Source organism: Papaver somniferum, chromosome 5, assembly GCF_003573695.1.
Source record: "Papaver somniferum cultivar HN1 chromosome 5, ASM357369v1, whole genome shotgun sequence".
Classification (NCBI taxonomy): domain Eukaryota; kingdom Viridiplantae; phylum Streptophyta; class Magnoliopsida; order Ranunculales; family Papaveraceae; genus Papaver; species Papaver somniferum.
This window is the reverse complement of record NC_039362.1, coordinates 95,305,098-95,323,005: the sequence shown is the minus strand read 5'-3', so window position 1 is coordinate 95,323,005 and position 17,908 is coordinate 95,305,098. Positions and strand designations below refer to the sequence as shown.

The following is a 17,908-nucleotide window of genomic DNA, read 5'->3' as shown; positions in this document are numbered from 1 at the left end:
CATTATCAGGTTCGGCTTAAAAATTTAAAATCGTAAGAGTCGAACCTTGTAAAAAGTAGGTTCGACAGAAACCTAAAAGCTAATTTTTAAGCCGATTTTAGTGATTAAAATTGAAGTATAGTGTGTAAACTTACCTGAAGCATGGTGAAATAACCTCCAATATTTGTACTTGTTAACCTAGAGGCAGTTCCAAGTTGCTTGTATAGGAAAGAAAGCGCCGCGGTTCCCCAAAAGTACTTGTGGCAGCTTTTCAAATCCCTTAACAATTGAAGATATTGGGCATTCACCTTGTTCTCACTGTTATCAGAAAATAACACTTCCTAGAGTATACAACAAATACGCGGTAGCAGTGTGCCTAGCTGTGACATCGTCCATAACCAACTCTCTCTTTGAAATTTTCTCATTTGTGTCTCCTTTCAAAGCGGTGAACTTGATTTTCTTCAACCTCTTTATACTAGAATCTGCAAACTTCACCTCTTTAGCAGTGCAACAAAACACCAATTATGTCTTGTCTTTTGTCCAACCAAGAGTTTCCTCAGCCATTACATACAACTCAACCCAAGTCATTTCACAAACCTCAGATTTCATATTTTTCCCCTTCATTCTAAGACCACTAATATGCTGTGCATCATCAGGAGTAATTGACATCTCGCCAAAGGGGATATGAAATGTATAAGTCTCTGGACAAAATCTCTCACAAAAGGCCGAGTTTGTAACTGCATCAAATTCCTCTTGTCCATAGAAAATGGCAGTCCATAAACCAGAGCCTTGTACTAAAGCCACCTCCTCAGGAGCCTCTTTGAAAATATCCCAATATGCGGAACTCTGGTGTCTAAGTACGCGGACTGCATCCCTGTGATCCAGAGTCTCATAAATTATCTTCGCCCATAACTCATTGTAGCCAATCAACACTCTTCCACCATTTTCCGAAAGACCATGAGGGAAACCATTCTTGCGAGCACGTATCACATTATCATTACTAGGAATGTGCTTACATGTCTCCCTGGATGTAACAACTTTCTTCTTTCCTTTCTATTGTTTTTGTTGTGTTTCTTCTTCTTCTTCTTCTTCTTCTTCTTCTTCTTCCTCTTCACCATTATCACCACCATCTTCATCATCCCCTCCACCACCATTTGCATCATTACATCCTACTCCTACTACTATACCCTTATCTTCATCATTATCATCCTCTTGTTCTACATGCAAAGAGCCAGTCGTGTCAGTCTCCCTTTTCCCTGCATGCAAGTTCTTGGTACCACCACCTCGAGGTTTGAGAGTTTTAGAATTAGAAGGAGTTACATCCATTGTTCATTTTAAGTTTCTCTTTGAGTTTTCCATTTGGGTGCTAAAACAAATGACACACCTTAATTAATTCTCCAAAAAAGAAAAAAATATTTTTCGACTAAACAAAGTGAGAAGTAACCGATAGATGAACAAGTTTGCAAAATGACACACCCATACACAGGATAAAGTTCGCCACACCCGATATTTAACATACTGAGCCGAACACAGTAAAATGGGTTAACTACCAGCATTGAAATTCGGCTAAAAAAGGAAAAAAAAATTATCAGCCGATACGATATTCAAAGTAAAACATTTTTTTCAGCCGAACTGTTCTTCTTCTGAAGAAAAAAATTAAGTTCGGCTGATACATTTCAGCCGAACACGACTCTGTAACTACCAAAATGACGAAGATTTTCCAATACATCTCATTCAATCAATCGAATACAAATAAAAACAAGTTATGGGTTTGTGGTAAATACCTTTCGATGTGCAATTTTAAAGAATCAGGGTCTATTTCTCGCTCTCCAATACCAATTAATCAACTATCCTCTTCAACTCCATCTTTTCCAAAAACCCTAGATTGAGATGCTACTGAAGGAATTCCCGGATTAGGCGTCCTACCTCTAGCACATCGGGTGTGATATTGTATATATGGTTTCAATCGAAGAACAGAATTATCAATCAACGATTTTGATTTTGGAGGAACTTTTGGAGAGGAAAGAAGAGGGGGAGAGTTCGGCTGAGAGGAGAATAAGAGGGAGAACTGATTTTGATTTTCTAGAGTTTAGTTTTTAAATTTAATTAGTGGTTGGGTAAGAGTTAATTAGTAGTAATTAAGTAGGATAATTAATTAGTGGATGGGTTAATTTGTGGGAAGTTTTAGGATTAGAATTTAATTTAGTTGAAGGGTAATACTATAATTTAAATTACATAAGGGCATTATAGTAACTTGAGCATCACTAGAAAACCCCTTATCATCTTCCATGGGTTGATATAATAACTCTGTATGCCCCAAACCTTTTCAGTATGCCCCAAATGACGGTTCTACCACTTAGCCCGTTTCAGTTGCCGCTTTGCTGTACCTATTAGTTGGTGCAAAAGTGATAAAACTAGGGACCTAAGACTTCTTTGTCATCTCCTAGTCTTTCTTTGAGTGCTGACTCGTTCCTGTTTTGTATCTTGATAAATATTCTCATGTACAATGTGTTTGGTTCAGGGAATAGAAGGCTTACGAATCAAATTATAAGGAAATGATGGGCCCAGAACAAACAAGCTCTCAAAATCCAGAACGGATTACGAAGGAATCCAATTTCCATAAAATTTTGTCTTCTGCTGTAGTATTCCTGAAGTGCAATAATATCCCATCCCAAATTCATAGCCGGATTGAAAATAATTATTTAAAAAGAATGCCTTAAATTGCCATTGGTAAAAAGATGATCGGTAAGACATGATTCATAGATCATTTCGGTGGTTCTTTATCATTTTTTTTATAACGAATTCGGTGCATTATTAACAGATTATTAAAATATCTTGGTATTGAGTTTACAAGGAAATCTGTTCAGCATTTGATTTCCAAAGGTTTGGGGGTATTATACACATCTAAAAAAATCTGATTACCTTGTATTTGAAACAGTTCAAGCAAACACCAAGTCCAAGCAAATCTTTGTTTGTAAGATATATACAGGAAATGAATTTTCACCCCACTTGCCTACATGCAATTATTGGGTTACGTTCTTTTGAGTAAAAAATTAAAAATGTACACTAATCAAACCTTTGGATATAACGCTTTTTTTGCCATAACAAGCGTTTTAGAATTTATGAAAGGTCGGGCCTCTTCATCCGAATTTTCAAAATAATTCATTTTTTTTTTCTGAAAATAGGAAATTATTTTTTTTTTCAAAATAAAGTAAGACTAAATGTCACACTAATGATTCTGCAATTCCATAAACCACCTGCAAGCACACATTTGTTTACGTCATGCACAAGGGACCTGGATAAAAACCGACCTAGTTTCACAGTTTACTATCCAAATAGGTGCAAGCAGAAGAATATATTTGAGACAGGAGAGAAAGAAGGTCGAGAGCAGCTGCTTGTGCTAAGCATTGACAATTCCTTTGGAATGTCTTTAACATTGTCAGGATCCACCTCTTCCTTGTTACCACATCCCTCCAAACTGGTGCAAAATGGGAGAAGCACCAGCATTGATGGTTCTCTTCTTCTTGAATTCTGTTTCAGCCGACACCCGGAATGATGGTTATCTTTCTGTAGCATTCTCGCAAACGCGTTTTTCTTAAGCTTCTCTTTCTTGGTTGTTTTCTTCATCAGGTAATCAAGTAGTAAACAAACCGTTATCAAGGAAATTGCTTTCCACACAATCATCAGCCTTGGCAATAGTAACTCACCTTGACCTTTCTCTTTTGCAGATTTTCAATTTCGTTTGCGGCATCTCTCATCCCCTCTTCTCTTTCTCTTGCTACTTCTCGAGCTACCCAATCGCTCAAGTCGCGTATGGAAAAGACTGGCTACACATTCGGCCTTAACAGCCATCTGGAGAACTTTCTGCCTATTAATTCCACGTTTCTTCATTTCGTCATGAACAGATTGTAGATTTTCTTGCAAATGCTTCAATGTGGACACAGAAAAGATTCAGTACAAAGCAAGACGCTCGCAATAAAAATCAAATATAATATCAAGAGGAATCAAATACTACATACTTGGACAAGACCAAACGCGCCATCAACTGGTTGTTCAGAGATCTCATTGACATCTACTGTTGGCCTCCTCTCATTTTTTGTTAGGTTCTTCCATACCATGTCCTTGGCAACTTGTAGTTTTCCTTTCATATACTTCAATGTGAATAAACCAGATTTAGTATAGAGTGAGGCGCTCAATGAAAATCAAATTGCATATCAAGTGGAAATTATATACAAACTTATACTTTGACGTAATTAGCAGCTTGTTCGCTTGAGATCTCGTCAGAAACTGCAGTTAAGTCCTCATCCCCGATATTACTTTCCAAAATAGATTCAAGGGGCGATGACTCTTCTAAATATGAAAATATAGGTAAAAATGTCTGCAAGTCGTCGACTTTCAGAACCTATTCACACCAATCAGAGATAAACCAAGAGGTAAATATACCAATCAACCGAAAGCACTATAACTATAAAGTAAGTTCAAGAGACTTGAAAATACTAAACCTGATCTAATAACATAAAAAGTATCTCATAGTATGAGTATCCAAGTTCGTCAAGTGTTGCTGTCTGACACGCAACCACGCGTCTAAGATCAGAGATCAAACCCTAATGGAAAACAAACGTCAAAGCAAGGAAGTATTACAGAAAATTCAAATATTACTCAAAAATAAAATAAAAAGTAATGAAAGAAATAGCATGCCTTAAGTTCATCCAATTTTTGTTTTAGATCAGGCTTTTCTGTTAATAGATATGATTCCTCGACAATCTCAGAGAGTTCACATTCGACTTCCTCTTCAGATATGCATTCAAGACACACTGACTGAGAGTCCATAGTGATAATTGGTACCTACCACAACAATGAAACATAAGTGAAAACTCTAATAAGGTACAACAAGATATCTCCAATTAGTGGAACAATAACTATGATGATTCCAATAACCCCAACTCCCAGAAATAAACCACATACTAGGCTAGGAGGAGTAAATTTAACGGAACAAGAAAGAAAACTAGGTTTGCATAAGATTATAAAACCAGTCAAAAAAAGAAATTCTTCAAAACCGTAAATTACATAACAGTGCAAATAATTTGCATCACTATCCATAAAATTCATACCTAACCCACACCATCAGTATAACGGAAGGAAATTATGATGACGAACAATCAGAAATTTCATGCCCAAAAATTTAACAGAAAATTTATAGCAATACAATCTGAAATTGCTTAGTGCAAAAGTATATCAAGATGATCAGATCAATTGAACAATGAAATTCTCAGTTATTGTAGTGGCATAAAACCACACACTACATCCAACGAAGTATAAGATGATTTAACACAAAGTGAAGATACACAAGCAAATGTAGACACAAGGATATACGTGATTCGGTATGATTACCTACGTCCACGGGGTGAAAGGATGAATTTTCTTATTTCTCTTCTTTGATTACAAGTTGTTCTCTCCTTCTCAAATGGTGAAGCTCTCACAACTCAAGTATGATGCCTTGTTTTTTTCTCTCTCTCAACCTGCCTCTCTCTCTCGACCTGCCCTTATATTTATAGGCCAAGGTCGACATATAACAGAATTACAATGTTGGTCACATTACATCAATTTAGATGTTCCCTATCAGACCTTCACTGCTCGCCCGACTTTCTGGTTTGACCGATAGTTGTTCACCCGAGGCCGAGTTTTAATCGTCCGGCTAACACGATGTCGCCCTTCTCTTCTTCTCGTTCTTTTGTTTGACCATCTCCCTTCGTCTGACCGAGTGCTTTCTGATTGTTCGCCCGACCTGTCAGAGGATAAGGATCACGTCACATCCGATCCACGTGATACCTCGCTCTTTGCGTCGTCTGGTTCTATCTTGTGCTTCGCCGCTCTTTGTTCTTTGGTTATCACAGCTTAGGATCTTGCCACCTAGCCCTGTGGATTATCTACACCTACATTTATGCCCCTTCTTTCGCTCGTGTGCTTGGCACGAGGGAAAGAAAATCGCTCCACCTTCCCACGTCCTCGAGCATGCCGAGAATTCCGCCATGCTGTCTCCCACTAATTCTCCCTTTATGACTTGTAACCGTTGTTGTCGGTTGAGGCGCTGCACCCTATAAATACCCACCTTCATGTTCTCTTTCCTTTGCTCGCCATTTTCAGAGAAACCAAGTGTTGTTCTTCTTTTTTCTTTTCCTCCCACTTTACCGACGCCATTAATTCCGGTGATTCCCTTATCTTCACCGTCTTCGGCTTTGCTGTTTTTGTTGGTGAGGTTTGCGAAAGTCGTGGTTAGTTCTTCCTTTTGCTTCTCTCTTCACCAACGTTCGTATCTCTCCGTTCGCTTTCTGCCATGGCTACTTCTTCTCCGTCAATGACTGAAAAAAGGTGTGTGAGTGATACCTTCTCCGAGGGCGATGTTGTTTCTCTTGATTCCCTATTTTGGCTTGAGAGTCCTTCCCATCACGATTATCGTGTTATAAATTCCCTTTTTCCTGATGATTCTCCCTCTTTTTCATGTAGGGCTGATAAGAGAGTCTCCAAAGACTTGTCTGATGATGAGTTTATTGAACAGTTGAAGGAAGAATTTGGTCTTCACAACTATGAAGTGACCCTAGTCTCGGGCCAGACGGGTGTGTTGAAGAAGACCGATGTCGATAAGCATGAGCAGTCGTCCGAGGCTGTCATTGTCACTCGTGGGCAGTTGGAACTTGGTCTTCGCTTTCCTTTATACAACCCTGCCAGCCCTTTCTACTATGAGGTATTTTCGCAGCTTCGTCCATATCGGGCCTTGACTCAGTGGAGTGGCAACACTTTTCTTCTGATGAATGAGTGGAGAGACCGAGGAGAGGGTCGCGGATCTACGGCCGATTGGTCGACATATAATCCTGGAGACGCTCTCGATTACACTTCTGCCAATTTTATCGTGAACTACCGGAGCGGGACAGCTACCAATGGCGACCTTGCCGGTTTTGCTGCTAGCCCTCACCGTCAGAAATCTAAGCCCGGGGTTGTTGACAGATTGATGCTAGATGCTGATCCCCTTGGTAAAGGTTCCAACAAGCGTGCTCGCCACACCAATGACCCATACTGGGACCGAGTTCCACTTCTTGTTCGCGGCCAAATTTTGCAATGGTAGCTTTCCTCCTCCTCAATTTCCTGCAGAGCCTTATCCATTCTGGGTGATTAACGATGATAAGGTATGTTGCTTTCTTTCCACTTTCTTTGATTCCTGCTGTATCAGCTTAGTTATTGATTACTTTCTTGTCGTATGTTAAGCCTCAGGGCGAGCCTACCAAATCGGCTTCTATTTCCAAGAAGAGGAGCGCTGGTACAAGGGTCGAGGAAGACCAGGGGAAGGTAACAAACATATAGCTTTTATTCTAAGTACATGTACTTTCCCCTGTTTTTTGCCTTCACGTGTTCTGACGCTGAACCTTGTGCAGAAAATCCCTAAGCACGAGGTTGAAGATGTTGGAGGGTCTGATACTGTTGGTGATGAAGGTTTGGTTCCAAGGCGTAATCCTCCTCGGGGAAAGGTGGCGGCGAAGGGAGTGGTGCTAAAAAGCTCGGACATTGTGATCGAAATCCCCGATCAAGAAGATGAGGACGATATATTCAGGGACGAGCAGCTGTTTGATGAGGATGCTGGTGGTCAGAAGGAAGGGGAGGTTCCTGCGGAAATTGCTATTATGACTCCTATCGTGCAGTCTGAAGCTCAGGGGCCGACCCATACATCGCTCCGAAAGCTGCCCCAGAAGGATGTTGGGTCTCCATCGGGTGTTCTAACATATTTTACCATATCGGGCCCTATGTCTGATTCTCTTGGCGCATTACACTCGGAGGAGTTCAGCTCCTATACTGATGAGCAGATGATTTATGTCGTGCCCCTGTATCCTGACATTACTCCGGTCTTTGATAATATGGTAAGTGGCTTGTTTGAACTCTTCGTTTTGATGTTTTCGGGCCTTACTAATCTCGTATTGGGATGAAATTTTTAGGCGTTTAATCGGTCGAGGTTGGAGGATGCACTCCGCCGACAAGAGATTAGGAAGTTGGAGGCTGCTCTTCAGCAGGAGAAGGAACGATCTCGTGACCTGGAGATCAAACTCACTGATGCTCAAGGTATATTGTTTACATAGTTGTGTTGATTGAGTTCTTTGTACCAATGTCCTGAGTCAATTATTGTTCTTCTAGCCGAAATATCTAATATAGATCTAGACACTTCTTCGGAGTATAGACTTATGAAGAGAAAATGGGATATCGAGAAAGATCATGTGGAGAATCTTCGACAACGAATTTCCAATAAGGATGGGAAGATAGACCGATAGGAGGCCGAGATCCAGCAACTTCAAGAGGAATTGGACAGATATCGCCTGTTTGAGTATGTTCCCGAGGAGATAGATAACTTACGGGCTCGCTTGGGCATGTTTCAAAGACTTGCTGGTGATAAAACGTTAACTAGCCGATAATCTAGAGAGTCAAAATGGTTCCCTTAGGCTTCAAAATCGAGATCTTCATGAAGATCGGCGACGAATTTTGAGGGAAAAAGCTGTGGCCGAACAGTCCAACCGAGATCTTTTTGAAAGGACCAAGGGTTTCGATAAGCTGTCCAGTGATCTAGAGTGGACCCAAGCCCAGTTATCACAAGAAATAGTGCCCTTCGAATGAATTCAATGAACAATACTATAATGAGTTAACTTTGAAGCTTTCTAAGGCCGAGGATGAGTTGTCCAAGTCCGTGGAGTCGTTAGAATCTGTGTTGTCAACCCTATCAGGTCTCTGGAGTGCATGCTGGGGTGGCCTTAAGACCGAGTTAATTTGTTGTTTTTACTCCATGTTCTGCTATATTCCGTGTTTAACATGCTTATAATGTTTTGTTGTACCCGAGCAGGGTCGTGTTAAGGATCTAGAGCGAGATGTGCACAACCTCGGGCAAGAGGTGGAGCAGTGGAAGAAGGCTGAAGGAGAGATGAAGGTTAAGCTCCAAGCCGCCGAGTCGAGGTACGAGCAGCTTTCTCAGCAGATTGTGGACGAGAGAAACGCTCATCAGAGCGAGCTTGCTGAGGCGATCAAGGTCGGTGTAAACGAGTACATCGCGCAAAAGCGCCGCGAGGTTGCTCAGAGGAAGGGAGGGGACGGTGCTGTTCCACCCAGGAGTTGATCACGCCTTTTGTAGTGCTGCACCACTAATTTTCCTTTTGTTGCGGGTTGTAATTCGTTTGAACACTTGTCTCATGCTTCTTTGAACAATTTCTTTAAATGGGGTGATGTGTCGCCAAGCTTGTTTTTCCTTGACAATTTCCTCCTTTTTCATTGTGTTGACAATTCTCTTGACAATTTCAGCCTTATCTTGTTGTTCATGTTACGCACCTGCATTTGATGTCACATGTATTGGTTATTAGTGCCTTTTTTGTCGAACACACTCAACAAGGAGGGTCATCAGGCCCGACGCCATGTCCCAGCCGAGGTATCTCATCACTATCTTTTAGATTCAGTGGAAGGGTTATAGTCGCCCTAGGTCTAGGCCCGATAATCCCGAGTGGTTATCGACCAACCAACTCGGGCAAGTGGTCACGACCACCTGCGATGGGGGTAAGATTTCAGATGTAAGTAGGTTACCTAGCTGAAAAAAAATCGTATCTTAACAACCTTTGGTATCTGGCTTCCAACCACCAGTACCCTTAGGATACCTTGGCACTTGCACACTGCCACTGCCCCTAGTATCGAATATCTAGTCGACTGTAAGTCACCTCGGCACTTCCACACTGGCTTTTCCCCGAGTACGAATGACCATTCGAGTGTAAGTCACCTCGGCACTTCCTCACTGGCTTTGCCCCGAGTACGAATGACCAGTGGTCGCTCATGTCATATTTCCTACCCCTCGCGGTTTTAAAGAAATGAATGACAAGTATGTTTGCCTGTTTCCCTCGAACCCATCATGGGTAATAGAGTTTCAGATGTTGAGCGTTCAACGATTTTAAATCGGGTTTGCCGTCTGGTTTAAGTAATCGATAAGCTCCTTCGCCAGCTTTAGACACGATTGTGTATGGTCCTCCCCACCTTGCCGCTAGTTTACCGCCCTTTTTGTCATGTTTCCAATCGGCTAGATATTTCAACACTAACTGCCCCGGTTGAAACTCTCTTGGTCGAACTCGTTTGTTGTATTCTCGTTGTAATCTCCTTTGGTAATTCTCCATTTTTTGCAACGCCATCTCCCTTGTTTCCTCCAAGTCATCGAGCTTGGCCAATATTAGATCTTCCTATATGTTTCGCCTCCAGGCTTCAGTTCTTGTGGTGGGTATCATTGCTTCAGTTGGTAGTATCGCTTCGGTTCCATAGGTCATCATGAAAGGTGATAGCCCTGTTGCTTCCCTTTGAATGGTTCGATAGGCCCATAAAACATTGTAGAGTTCTTCGCACCAATTACTGTATTCTCCATCTAATTTTTTCTTCATATTGTCGACGATAGTTTTGTTTGTGATCTCGGCCTGCCCATTACTTTGAGGGTATTGATGTTATTTTTCAATGATGTTGTAGTAAGATGATTCGTTCACTCAGACTTGTTGAATTCTTTTTTAGGATTAATAAAGGAAAAACACTAAAAATATACAAATTATGTCACAAGATGAAGAGACGCTGAGACACAGGATTCCACTACTTTTCATACTGTTATGGTTCAGTCATTAACTCTAGACAATATAGCTCAAACAAAAGAAGTTGTGACTCTAGTTCTTTGCCAAAAATAGATTTCGTAAAATATTATTTGTAAGTTAAAAGCATGACACATCTAAAGTATTTAGAACTAAGCATGCGACATCTAACAAAATAACAAATAATTAATAGAAATCATAAAGCAATTAAATATATGTAAAAAGTCAATAAAAGAATTAATTCATTTACCACATTCATGAAAAGTTGCTTCCTCCGTTGTCCCAGTGATGAGGTCTAGCTCCGCACGGTGAAAACACACTCAAAGGAATTTTTCATTGCTCAAAAAGGTGTTTACAAGGAAAAAAGGTATAAAACAGGGCCTTTGTAACAGTTATAATTGTTACAGATACAACAATAAACTGTTACTGACGTTGTAGCTTCTACGACTGTCACTATGTGTCGCAACCACTGTAGCTATACGACCCACGCCTAGGTTTCGTTGTCCTTGTTGCATTCACTGTAACATAAACGACTGCTCTCCGTGGGTCTTATGTTCTTCGTTTTCTAGGGTTTCTGCAGCAGCAGGAACAACTTTGCAACTCGATCAAACTCCTCTATTTTCTTCCCCTAACTCTCCATCCTCCCTCTCTGAGTTCCCAGCACCCTATATATACTCAACAGGACCAAAATATCTCGCCATTACTCCCCAAATATCCTCCATTACCCGGTAATCAATAAAAAATATTTCCATGCAAGATACTGGAATTTCTTCCTTGTTTTAACTTCTCACGCAGCTAGTTGTTGTTTACACACTCCAAACTGATTGATACACGTTCCAGAATGAGATGACAACGTTGTATACTCGCTCCAACTTTCCAAAAGGAATCCAAAAGAATCCCGTGAGTCTCTCAATCATGTTTCACGTCATTCCCATGCACACAACCCAAATTTGCCGAGATAAAACACATTACCACCCCTGTTTAATCGAAACAGGGTTGTAACAATCAAAACCGGGCATTGAGTCTCAATTAATCGCCTCAAAATCTTCCGCCAGAATTTTGCTGTAACAAAATATTTGAACTGAAGAATTCCCGCCAATTTTCTGTCTCCCGTGAAGAAGAAGAAGTGCCCCTTATCCGGTCCTGGGTTGCTGATAGCAGGTAGGGTGGAAAAAACAAAGAAGGTGCCTCTTAGCCAAAATTGGGTCCGTATAGCAAATGTCCTTCAAGGGTGCCCCGAGCAAATTTTCGAGCCGAATTTTCCAAAAATGTTTATTTCCAAAAATACCTAAAAATACATAAAAACACAATAATAAGGACGAAAACGAGTACTAACAATACGAAACATTGAGGACAAATTAGACACATAAATGCGTCTATCAAATACCCCCAAACTTATTATTTGCTAGTCCACGAGCAAAACTAATAAAAAAAATATAAAAAACCGAGTTAATCTCGGGAGGGTTTACCAGAGGTGTACCCACAAAACCATTACTCCAGACCCTAGATATCTACGCAGAACCTTGGAAGGGATTAAAGAATTTCCTTGGTTGTCATACAATCACTGACTACAGGAGGAAGTATCCTGATGCGAAATTCCAATTGTTGTACACGAGTTTGCACTCAAGCATACTAAAATTCATATAAAGTGACAGAGCTCTACTCAGATAGTTTCTGGACATCATAACCGGAGTCAACCAATCACATGGAAAGATTAAGAAGATGGATAAAGAAAAATATGATTTAAAGTGAACGGTGTTTCCCATATCTGCCTGAAGGTCTCTGCCAAGATGAACCTATCCTAATGGACTGAGATACCGGTCTGACTAATATCAACACAACTGGCATATACAAGGGGACCAGTGGTCGATCCTTACCACCCTTGGTTCTTCTACAGTTCCCAAATTAATCTCCCGAGTAGGTTCCACGGCCGAGAAGTTTGGTTTTGATTCCTTCACCGGCGCTGTCTCCTTTAATTACTATGAAGGCTCGTTTCCTTGTGCTTCGTAAGTCATGACTGCCTGCGAAATAACTCTTTCCAGTTCTTCTGCGACTTTGGCTTCTTTAGCCCTTTTCTTATCTCCCCTTTGTCGTGCTCGCCGCTCCTCATTTATCTGGGCATCGACCTGCATGCACTGTCGGGCTGTCTGTGGATCTCCTATGACCTCAGCTATCCCCTTGTACGTTGGGAATTGTAGCCTTTGATGATAGGCCGATGCCACTCCTTTGATTACCGCAATCCATGGTCTTCCGATTATAGCTTCATAGGGCGAGGAGACATCAACCACGCAGAATGTGGTTAAAGTATCTAGGTAACCACCTCCATCCGATACCCTTAGAGTTACTTCGCCCTTTAGGATGGTTACGGTCCCATTAAAACCGTAGATACGATATGTCGATGGGACGAGTATATCATCTGACAACTCCATCCTTTTGAACGTATCGTAGAAGAGTACTTCGACTGAGCTCCCACTATCTACTAGTATCTTTCTTAACCCCCATTCCTCCATCAGTAGAAGAGTACTTCGACTGAGCTCCCACTATCGGGACATCCTGAGCCGAGAAAAAGATGGGTCGCATCATCCAGGATTCCATCGGCAAAGCTTTTGATACACTGAAAATTTTCTTCCCATTATGATCTCTTTTGTGGATTCTTGACATGATTCCAGGATTCAGATTGTATGCTTGAGTGGCGGAATGGGAAATCGTGTTGACAAACTGTGTGGATCTATCGATCCGGACCTGATGAACGGGTGCATCGGGCGCTGCGGTCTTCTGGGCTGGGTGTCGGACGAACTGCCTTAGATAACCATCTCTAATAAGGTGTTGCACTATGTCTTTCACTTCTTTACAGTTATTTGTAGAGTGGCCTCGATATTGATGATAATGTCAATATTTCGGGTGATCATTGGTCTCCTCGAACTGTACCCCTCTTGGAGCTGGGTATATGATGTCACTCCTTTTTTCGACTTCTTTGAAGATTTCTTCTAGTGGAGCATTCAAAGGGGTGTATGTTCTCGCCTCGTGCCTCGGCCTCTTTCCTTTAGCCACTCATTCCTTCTTCCCATTTCCTCGCGTAGGTGGGCTCGGTCTCTTCTCGGTCCGCCTTTGAACATCGTCTGATGTCGACTCGGGAGCGGCACTAGCCTCTTGCACTCCCCTATCCCTTGAATCTTCCTGAATTTCTTTTAGGGCGATGAAATGTTCTTGCATTTTCCTCATTTCTTTCAATGTTTGTGGTTTTTCAGTGAACATGGCTATCCAGATGGGATCCGACCTCCCAAGTGTGTTTTCAAACCCGAATTATCTGCTGGTCGACGGGTACTTTCCCAATTTCTGTACACAAATTTCTCCATCTAGCGGTCAATGATCTGAGAGGTTCTCTGAACCGTCGGGCCAAGGTGAATAACCTGTTGACCCTGGGCCGAGGTCTGCTGTTGTGCATGTATGTTTCAAGGAAGGCTTCGACTAGAGTCTCATAAATGTTGACTGTTCCTGGTGCGAGGTTGTAGAACCATTTCCTTGCCTCGCCTTCCAAACTTGCAGAGAAGAACTTGCACATTACCACCTCATGGTTTTTCCATTGTATTAGGGACATTGTGTACATCTTCAAATGCTCAACTGCGTCTCCCGTGCTGTCGAACCTTGATGGGAAGGTGGGGAGCGTGCACTTAGGTGGGAAGGCCCTTAGTTCTAGATCTTGGGTGAAAGGGGTCCTCTCGGCCTCGCTTATGACCTCGGCGAGCTTATCTTCTTCGCCGGTTCCTGACAACTTCCTTATCTTTTCCTCTAACTCTCTTAGCTTGGCTTCAGTCGCATTATCGGACCTTGTGTTTCTCTGTTGATTATTCCTCTCGTGCCTTTCGTCATCTGTTGATGAATCCTCGGGTGGACCGTATCTTCCGATAGGTGGTGTTGGGGGTGGTCCTGATCGACCGGAATTGCTTGGTCCTACTGCAAGTGGTACCTGCCCGATTCGGCCTTGGTGTCCTGATGTCCCTCGGCAAGAAGATCCTCTCGACCTCGACCTTAAGTTACGTAGCTGATAGTTCTCTAACTCTAGAGATAAGTTCCTCTGTTGAAGATCCCTTAAAGACGCCTCTTGCCTTCTTTATCTTTCCAGAATTACGAGCAGTATTGGATCTGTACTCTCATGGATAGAGTGACCATTTGGATGGCCTAAATGGGCAGGGGGTTGTGCCATCATCATAGGTGGTGGAGGTGGTACTGCGGGGGGTATCTGAGTCGATGTCGCCGGATCGATTCCGATAGTTGTTTCTCGTCCTAGTTGTACTCGCCTTAGTCGTTCTTGCTCTCGCCCGATGGCTTCTTGATACTCAGCTTGTCGTCTGATGTTTCGTCTCTGAGCATGCAGGATCAATGCCGCCTCATCATCTTTCGTGTCTGACGCGGTAAGTCCATCTATTTGATCATCCCTCCTTGGGGGCGAGGCGATGGGTCACCATCTCGTCCCAGATCGATCTCCTCGTCCACAGTTGGCATACCCATTGCAGCAGCTCGTGATTCCTGTGATGGTGGATGCCCGTTACTCCCTCGTCTCGTCCCAGTTACTCCTCCTTGCATGTTGTTACTGGAGATCATGCGGTTCCTCAGAGTTCTTCCCATCCCTGACGTGCTAGCCATCGGACACAGTGTGCCGTTAGTCCGAGAGTCGTCCCTACCTACGTCAGTGAAAACAGACAACACATTACTTTGACCTGTTTTTGAAAAGTTTCTATAGTACGCACGGTTTTTAGAAGAAAAAGGTGACTGACACCAAGACTGATTTTCAAAAGTACGATTCCCTCTGCTCTGCCATGCTGAACTGGCCAATTTTCCCTGTTCATACTCTAAGTGTCTCCTTTTAGACGGGTATCATGCTACGTCGCTTTCAAAGTTGCACGACGTCGCTTTCAGTAGCATGACTCTGCATTAACTACAATTTGTCCTACATTCCCTAGACTCCAAATCATTAACACCTAGTTCTTTGTGGGTAAAAGGTCCAAATTCGTACTTTTATGAGGTCAGAACGCCACCGCAAAAACTGGACTAAGACTTGTGCACTCCCTTGGAACTACAAAGGGATGTCTTCCCTTGATTCCTTGGATTCCTTCACCGGAGACCAATAATCTCGCCGTGCTGTTGTTTTGGCATTTTCCCCAGCCAACATGGAACCTCAAACAACTTCAACCACACATCGAAGATGTTATTTGGGAGTTTATGGGTATTCCGTTGTTGAACTCACGGGACAAAAACTAAAATCAAAATACGAAGACAAGTGCGAAAAGTACTATGAAAACGAAGATTAAGACACGAAAACAGACTCTCCTACAAGCGAGACTAGTCGACTATTCGGGATCGACCTAACTGAAAATGTTTGCTAACGAGTCGATCTTAACAACGAAGACTTAATTATCTCAACAGTTTTCAAACCAAACGATCATATACATACTTTCACTAAGTAGAGTTCATCCCATAGCATCAACTAACACACAAATTGTTTTTAGGAGCTTTTGGATCGTCTCTGTCAGCACATGCAGTCAAGGTATCCGGTGAACTTAGACGTCCCCTTAGTCGGCGCCAGAATGTAGTGGCATAAAACCACACACTACATACAACGAAGTATAAGATGATTTAACACAAAGTGAAGATACACAAGCAAATGTAGACACAAGGATATACGTGGTTCGGTATGATTACCTACGTCCACGGGGTGAAAGGATGAATGTTCTTATTTTTCTTCTTTGGATACAAGTTGTTCTCTCTTTCTCAAATGGTGAAGCTCTCACAACTCAAGTATGATGCCTTGTTTTTGTCTCTCTCTCAACCTGCCTCTCTCTCTCGACCTGCCGTTATATTTATAGGCCAAGGTCGACATACAACAGAATTACAATGTTGGTCACATTACATCAATTTAGTTGTTCCCTATCGGACCTTCACTGCTCGCCCGACTTTCTGGTTTGACCGATAGTTGTTCACCCGAGGCCGAGTTTTAATCATCCGGTTAACACGATGTCGCCCTTCTCTTCTTCTCGTTCTTTTGTTTGACCATCTCCCTTTGTATGACCGAATGCTTTCTGATTGTTCGCCCGACCTGTCAGAGGATAAGGATCACGTCACATCCGACCCACGTGATACCTCGATCCTTGCGCCGTCTGGTTCTATCTTGTGCTTCGCCGCTCTTTGTTTTTTGGTGTATCACAGCTTAGGATCTTGCCACCTAGCCCTGTGGATTATCTACACCTACAGTTATTAAGTACCTTTGATGGTTTGTGGTTGCAACGCAAATCTGAAGTTGGTGGCCTGTTAAAAGTTTCTGGAGGGAAATTAACCAAAGTTTCTGGGTTTTTTTAATCGATTTGAGAACTTAGTTCAGATACACCGCTGCCAATTACAAAATCAAGATTTTAAGAGTTCCCGGTACAAATTCACTACCAACCCACATAAGAAACCTCACCCCACTGATCGATTCCAAGACAATTTCAGCCAAAACATATTGTAGATTTTATTTTTTTTAGATAACTGAAACATATTGTAGACTGATGCTAAATAAAAACCATCAGTTCTTTTGAAAAGAGTGCTTCCATAGTCACATCTCCTTGATTTCCCTTATAAACCCTCTATAATCATCGATAGTCTTCAACATTCAATCAGAACTTAGTTAATCAATGAACCAATCTAAACTAATTCGATCAATTCATCCAATTTCAAATTTAGGATTTGATTAGTTTCTTGATAAACATTGTTGTAGCAACGATTATTAAAAGAACTGATAACAGTGGTGGAGAGGAGGGTGGTGGTATGAAATATTGATGGTGTTGCTGGTTTGAATTTGTATATGAAACTGAAGGAGGTCTCAGGTCTGTAATTATGGTGAGTAAGGAAGAGGAAACTGGAGAGGAGAGGAGATGAGAGAAAGATACGATGAGTTTTTAAAATATAACAATGATTATGTCATTGCCCCTCTTATTTACCAAATATACCAAAATCCCGCTAGCAACTAAGATAAAACTAAAAAATCACAGAGGGGTATACTTGGAACGTAAAAGGATGATAGGCTTATCAGTATCAGATATTATCGTAACGGAAATTGCTTCAGTCGGCTCCGTTATGATAACACAGAAAGTTCTGATAAGTAATCCGGTTCCGATATCCGATAACCGTGATGTCGAAAATTAACCTATCGATTTACGGATATTCAGAAACAGATATCGGATCCCCATTGACAACCCTATTCCCAGCTCTATTCCCTCTCTTTCCTCTCAGATTCCCTGTTGGGTCCCAGCGGGGAGAAT

General features: G+C 41.9%; 2 protein-coding genes across 2 annotated transcripts; both read right to left on the bottom strand.

Annotated features, from left to right (window-relative positions):
* Positions 1-3,128: 3,128 nt before the first annotated feature.
* LOC113277667 lies at positions 3,129-4,537 on the bottom strand. The gene is made up of 4 exons (XM_026526709.1): positions 4,482-4,537; positions 4,223-4,381; positions 3,999-4,130; positions 3,129-3,906 (listed from the first exon to the last, which is right to left on the bottom strand). Exons 1-4 carry the CDS (start codon positions 4,494-4,496, stop codon positions 3,712-3,714), a joined length of 501 nt encoding a protein of 166 aa, XP_026382494.1. The 5' UTR covers positions 4,497-4,537; the 3' UTR covers positions 3,129-3,711.
* Positions 4,538-12,592: 8,055 nt separating this feature from the next.
* On the bottom strand, positions 12,593-13,123 carry LOC113279346. Its single transcript, XM_026528040.1, has one exon. It carries the CDS (start codon positions 13,121-13,123, stop codon positions 12,593-12,595), a length of 531 nt encoding a protein of 176 aa, XP_026383825.1.
* Positions 13,124-17,908: the final 4,785 nt, after the last annotated feature.

Excerpts from the sequence above, each read along its gene's own strand:
- LOC113277667 (XM_026526709.1), bottom strand. Across the intron at positions 4,131-4,222 it reads AAGCTGCTAATTACGTCAAA|TATATGAAAGGAAAACTACA; the intron begins GTATAAGTTTGT and ends TTCACATTGAAG. Across the intron at positions 3,907-3,998 it reads GCGCGTTTGGTCTTGTCCAA|CATTTGCAAGAAAATCTACA; the intron begins GTATGTAGTATT and ends TCCACATTGAAG.
- LOC113279346 (XM_026528040.1), bottom strand. The coding sequence starts at position 13,123 with ATGGAGGAATGGGGGTTAAGAAAGATACTAGTAGATAGTGGGAGCTCA.